At 52.2% G+C, this 6,426-nt stretch overlaps 1 protein-coding gene across 7 annotated transcripts in view; it reads right to left on the reverse strand.

Moving 5' to 3' along the window:
- Positions 1-4,381, reverse strand: part of GAB1 (GRB2 associated binding protein 1) — a 104,604-nt gene extending 100,223 nt beyond the window's left edge. For 2 of the 7 annotated variants that reach the window (XR_003992276.1, XM_030492260.1), the window contains exon 1: positions 3,648-4,377. Coding sequence is in view for 6 of the 7 variants with exons in the window: in XM_030492260.1 (XP_030348120.1) it covers positions 3,648-3,719 (72 nt within the window). In the remaining variant the exon portion in view is untranslated. Of the gene's footprint in view, positions 1-3,647 lie in introns of all 7 variants that reach the window. The other 5 variants (XM_030492265.1, XM_030492266.1, XM_030492263.1 and 2 more) reach the window with 4 other exon arrangements.
- Between the last annotated feature and the right edge of the window lie 2,045 nt (positions 4,382-6,426).

Below are 6,426 nucleotides of genomic sequence, written 5' to 3' on the forward strand. Positions count from 1 at the left end.
ATCCAAAAGAAGGTTTCCTAATTTACTTTCAAAATCATCTTATGAACCTCTCAGAAGTACAGGGAAGCCTATCAGACACAGGAAAAAGCCGAACCAACTTACCCAAAACTCCTTTCCCTATATAGTTTGAGAGATGTTTTTAATGAACTTTTACCTTTTATCAAATAAAATGTATTTCACTCTAAGTGGGACATGTTAAAATACTAAGAATTACTGTAGTAAATCAGCAGACTTTCTACAAACTAGTTCCATAAACCAACCCTCAATGTTAAAATCCTGATTTTAAGCACATCCAGTTGTCACACTGAGCCCTAGCCACCCCCCAGATGAAAGTGAAGTAGTTTAGTAGTTTAATTCTCTAGGAGAGAATTTAGACTTATCCCATTCCCTCAAGCCTTTCTCCCTTGCTTTACTAAGGACAGCTGTGTTTAAATATCTGGTGGTTTCTTAGCATAATGGCAGTAAAAAAATCCTCTATGCTGCTACCACAAAGAATCAGCTATTTTAACTGGCACGTGCACAGCAGAACTGCAACGTAGCAGAAAACCACGAAGCCAAGGTTTACTATCACTTTTTAAAGGACAGATAGGGAGAAGGGGGGGTTCCAGTTACATCTTTAAAAGTAAGAGGGACCAGAGAAGAAAAAGTACAGTAGGTTAAGGTGGACATAAACGTTTCAAAGTTGAAGGCAACAGAAGAAGTGAGGAAAGAAATTAACACAGAGGGTAGCAGAAGCTGCTACGTTTAGCAGTGCTCCATCCCCTGTGCACAAACATGTTCTTTCATGTACTTGTGCAACCACAGCATAGGCTGCAGAGACCTGAGCAGGATTTAGCCCCAGCTCCCTTCTTTACTAACTCTACATCTTCCTCTTGAATGCCCAGCATACACCTAATGTTTCTTGTGTTTTCCCCAGAGACCACCAGTCTATTCCAGCGCACAAACTGTTTTGAATACCAGCTCCAGGGAATGAACAGCAGGTGCCAGTGGTTATCAGAAAGTTACTTCTGTACCAGAAACATATGAACCAGACCTGAAAATAGGGCTCCTTTTAAGGGGGTGAAGAGACACCCAAGGCATTAAGATGCATATTCAAGGAAATCAGATTTTTCCACCTGCAGGACATAGCTGGTTGGGGTTTTTTTCCTTCTTTTTTTAGCCTCAAAATGATTGCAAGTTAGCTTTAATACCATGTCCAACTGTTTCAAACTAAAAACTGAAGTCCCTGTGAAACATATGTCTATGTACTAGCTTCAAAGTGCTCCTTTTCACCCCTCCTAAGAACTGAAACCATATTTAACTGCAATTTCAGACTTTTTATCTCCCTTCCCAGATGGTAACCTGGGTTTGCCCCAACACTTGCATGCAAAAACTAATAGAGCGTGAAGTTACAATTTTCCATATATATATGTGAAAAGTATGCACTGCAGAAAAGCAGTTTCCTACTGAAATCACTTTCCCATCTTTTCGTCTGGTGCTGCAGCCTCTTGAAATATCACCAGTATAAAATACAGCTTTAAAAAACACAGCTCTTCTGTGCCTTCGCCTAAGCATAGAATTACAGAGAGCATAAGCCAACATTTCAATCAGTGCACTCAGTTAAAGTTCATCGTCTTAAGTACGTCAACTTTTTGTTTGCTTGAAGACGGCGATCGTGATGTCAAGGTCACTTCTAGGTCTTTGAAGCGAGCGTGAACCTTCAGCCTACAACTGTCGAGGCACCACTGACAAGCAGGATGAACTTTACCTTAGGTCTTACTTTAAATGGCATCTTTCTTTTATACAAGCAGAAAACAGTCTGAAACAACGTGCAAGATTTAAACTTACTGCTTTATGGTCTACACGCATGAAGACATTAAAGCAAGTCATGCTCCTATAAACTCGCCATACTATCGCTACAATACTCTGCCTCCCCAAAAAGCAGGTACCCCTTTCAAGTGAAAATTAGGGAATTACTTCTTAAGGACAGGGAACCATGACCAACGCTGTAGTCACGGTTTTCCCCTCAAAGGTTCTGATGTTATTACAGTATGGAAGTGGAGCTATAAATACACTGGAAGGGGCAGTTATGTGGAAAAAAGTGAGCATATTTAAGGGACTGATTTATGGTATCAGTTTCGGAGGGCAAACTCTTGCTTACAGCTCAGTCCATTAACAGACAGCGTAACTGTACATGATTTAGAGTCTGAGAGAGAAATTTATTCAAACTTTAAAAACATTAATACTGCTCTTAATTCCTACACACTGGTAAAGAGGCATCCTGCGAATAGAGGATAGGCCAAAAAAAGAGTCTGTGTCCAAGCACAGCCCTGCCATGATCATGACCCATCAGGACATCTTCTTTGCAAGTCTGATCCTGTGTCCTTTGCACAAACAGGATTTTTGCCATTAGGAACCAGAGAATGGGCTATCCCAAATGTTATCTTTTAATTAAAAAAAAAAAAGTATAATTTAACCAATTTCCTGGCATTTAAAACACTGTCCATAACAGGAACAGTTCTTTGAGAAGCGGCTGTTAATTGTGAACAGATGAAAGTAATAGGGTCACATTAAGAGTCACATTCACAGGTTCTAAAACTAATCTGAAGGTTTAGCTACTTTAAAAAAAAAAATATACTGGTAACTGCAACTTTCTAATTAAATACCTCCTAACCGGCTAAATAAAGGTTAAAGAAAAAGAAAAAAAACAAACAGAAGGCCCAGCATTTTGTACCAATGATACAGATGCCATGAAGGAAGCCGGGTGCCCATGGGAAAGGGCTCCGCGGAGATGACTCTTGGCATCACCCATTCCTCCTACGTGACTTGACAGCGTCTCCTCCAGCACCGGGAGCCCCGGCGCACACCAGCACCGCCGCTGCCCTGTCACGAAATCTGCCCTCTCAGCAAACGCGCTCCATTTTCCTGCGAACTCAGTGTCAGCTCCGCTACAGCCTCTGCCAACATATTTACTTCGGAGCAACAGTAGGCTGAACTTCAAGTAACAAAAAGGCACTTCTCCCGCAACTCTTTCCTCCACCCCCCGCTCTTTCCCCCAATGCGGAGGGCTGCAGTCCCAAGGGCAGAGCCCCCGAGTCTCAGCGAGGAGGACTCCCGGGGCATCCCCGGCTCCGGGCCGACAGCTCCGGCCGGTCTCCCGCCAGCAGCGCCTTTGGGCCCGCCGCACCGAGCCCTCCCCTTCCATAGGGCACCAGCACCCGGACGGCAAGTGTTTACATTTAAAAATACATATATACCGAGCCCGGATCCAAAGGGAAGACGGAAAAACTCCGCCCCCCTCCCTCTCGCGACTCCCTCGGAAAGGCGATAAAAGCAGGGCAGAAACATCTGACCGCTCGGCGCCCCTTTTCTGAGGGGAGAAAAAAAAGAGAAAGGGAGGGGGGAAGGAAAAGAAAATAATGGGGAACAAAAGTGAAATAAAGGGCCGGGAAGCTCCGCGGGACGCCGCGAGCAGCAGTCCCGGCCAACAGGGGAGGCGGCCGGGAGGGCGGCTCGTCCGCGGCGCCGCCGCCGGGCCCGGCCGTGAGGGACCGCGCGGGGAGGCCGGGCCGGGCCGGGCGGGATCGGGAGGCGAGCGGGGAGCCCCGCCGGGGGAAGCGGGGAGGAGAGGGGGGAAGCGCGGACCGCGAGTGGGAGAGGGCACTCACATAGCGTTTCAACTTCTTCTCCGGTGGGGACTTTCGGAGCCAGCCCGAGCAGACCACCTCCCCGCCGCTCATGGCTGGGCCGCCTGCCCGACGGGGCAGTCCTCGTCCTCCTTCTCCTCAAGCGGCAGCAGCGGCGCCCGGGCCGGGCCGGGCCGGGCCGAGGGAGCCCCGAGACGCGGCGGCAGCACCGCGCCCGCTCCGGCCTCCCGGGGCTGCGGGGCGAGGGAAGGGGAGGGACGGGGGAGCGGTGTGGTGTGTCTGTCTCTCACGCACAACAACGAGCCGGAGCGGCGAGCAGGGCTGAGGCGGGAGGTTTCCCCCGTCCTCCTCCTCCTTCTTCTCGTTGCCGCCGCCGAGTCACACGAACATCAGAAGACGACAGGGGCGGCCGCCGCCCCGCCGCAACTTCGGGTCCGGCGTCCCAGGGCAGGATCCAGCCACCGCCCCGCGTCCGTGGCACCGCCCCCCGCGCAGCCGGGACCCTCCCGCCGGGGAAGGTCCGCGGGGGGCTTCGCCTCCCCTCCACTCGCCCCGCCGCTGGGCCGAGTTCAGCGCCGGCCGCCGCGGCTCCCTGGGCTCTCTCCTTTCCCTTCCCTTTATCCCTTCTCCCTCTGCGCCGGGAAGAGGGGATCGGCCAGCGCTCCTGCCTCTTTCGCCTTCACCTCCGGGAGGAGCGGCGGGGCGGGGGGGGTGGCCGCGGCTGGGTCGCACGCCGGGGCCGGGTTCTTTCCCTCCCGGCGACCGTGGGAGGGGTTTACCCTGGTATTCGCGGCGTCGTGTCCTCCCCCCTGTCCCTCAGCCCACTTTTCCCCGCAGCACCTCCCCTCCCTCCCTCAGCGCCCGCCCCGCGCCGCCCCGAGCAGAGCTGCCGCGGCGCGGCGGCTCCCTCCGAAACTCCGCCGGAGCCTTTTCAAACAACAAGGGCCGGGAGGGAGAAGGGAGGGAAGGGGAGGGAAGGGGAGGGAAGGGACGGAACCTCCCTGAGGGATCCTGGGAGCTGTAGTCGGCGGGCGGCAGGGACTGCGGCGGCGCGGCCGTCAGGGGGGCGCGGGGCGGGGAGGGTTGAGGAGAAGAGGGGACGGGCCGCTGTGTGCCGGCGGAAGAGAAAGGGGGAGAAGGACCGACCCCTATCCATCGTCCTGCACACAGCCGGCGGGTCGGTTTTTGTTCGGTTCCGAGTGACGGGGCTGGGAAGAGGGTGGCAGTTTGAATAACCGATACTAAAATCGCGGCTGAAATAGTGATTCTTTGAAACCCACCGCAAAATCGTTCTCTGCAGATGGGGGGGGGGGGGGGGCACCAAAACCAACCCCAAAACCCTATAAAAACTGCATTAAAAACAACTCGGCAAAAGTAAACTCCTGCTAGCGATCGGAAACTGCCCTACCATTTAAAAGAGTTACAAAGTTAAGGTGTGAGAGTGGAAAGGCGTAATGCCAGCTGCGGGCCGTCCTTCGTCCTTCCCGAGCCAGACCCCGGGCCGCGGGGTGACGGGGCTCCCCTGAAGCAGAGGGTGCCATGAGAGGCGGCCTGAGGCGGCGGGATGGACTCGTTAGGGTGGAAGGTCGAAAAGATTTTAAATTTCCTCTGGAACCGCCAGCGCACACCCCTCGCCCCGAGTCCCTCCGCTCCACAGCACTGTTCCCTACCAAAAAACTACTAAATAAGAGTAAACTTTCGGCTGCTGGCGCCTTACTGATCTGCGGTATTATTAAGCAGGGTGTTGGTGGGCTGCGAGGCTGGCCCCGCCTGCGCTTCCCTCGGGAACAGCCGCAGGCGCCGGTGCCGGGGCGGTAGCGGGGCGGCCCCAGAGCTGGCCCCGCCGGCGGCGGCCCCACCTCCCGCGGGCGAGGCGAGCGCCGCCTCGGGTCCGGCTGCCGGGAGGCGGCGGCGGGGATCGCCCTGAGCCGGCACCGCCGCTGGCAGCCGGGAGTGTACGGCGGTGCCTTCCCTCACCCTTCCTTCCCCTCCTGGCTGAGGCCCCGGCGGTGCGCCTCTCGGGGCTGGGCTTGCTGGTCAGTCTGCGCGCAGATAAATACCCAAAACAAAACGAAACAAAAGGCGAATGATACGCAGGGCAATCCCAACCGCTATTCAATTAAAAGGGAAAGACCGAACTCATCCAACATCTCTGCTACTGGTGCTCGCTGTCTCTTCCACTATGCCAGAAAAAAATCTCCAAATAAATATTATTATTATTTTGGTTTTTACAGATTATTTAACTGCCGGCTTCTGTCAGGAGACCGCTGTGGTAGTTGTTAGCACTGGTGCTCTTCCACTGCAGAGAAATAGTCCCCCTAGTGTGCCGTTGTTGAAGGGAGCACCGCGGTGCTGTGATTCATCAATATATGTAGCATTAAAAAGTTGCAAAGCAGCGGTTGGAGCGTTTTAACAAGGGCATTTGCAGAGATAACAGGGAAAAAATAAAGCTGAAAGCCTAAAGGTATTAAAATCAGTGTATCAATTCCGCCATAAATCTTTTCATAATTACGACAGATAAAGCACTATTAAGAACTAACAGAAAGATCATCAAATAAGGAGATATTTTGCCAAAAACGTTTGAAAAAAAAAAACCAACTGTGAATGTTGGCCTTTATCAATATTAAAAGTGCACAAATCCTAGAGTCCAAACCATTCTCACATACATTTCTACACATCATTTCAGCTGCCTCCGTGAGTCTATTGGAAAGAGTAAAACAGTGTTTTGGTGCGTGCAGTTCATAAGCATGAACTCAAATTGTACTGTTAGGTTTAGATTTCAAGCTGGGTTTCAGTATAG

Source organism: Strigops habroptila, chromosome 7, assembly GCF_004027225.2.
Source record: "Strigops habroptila isolate Jane chromosome 7, bStrHab1.2.pri, whole genome shotgun sequence".
NCBI lineage: Eukaryota > Metazoa > Chordata > Aves > Psittaciformes > Psittacidae > Strigops > Strigops habroptila.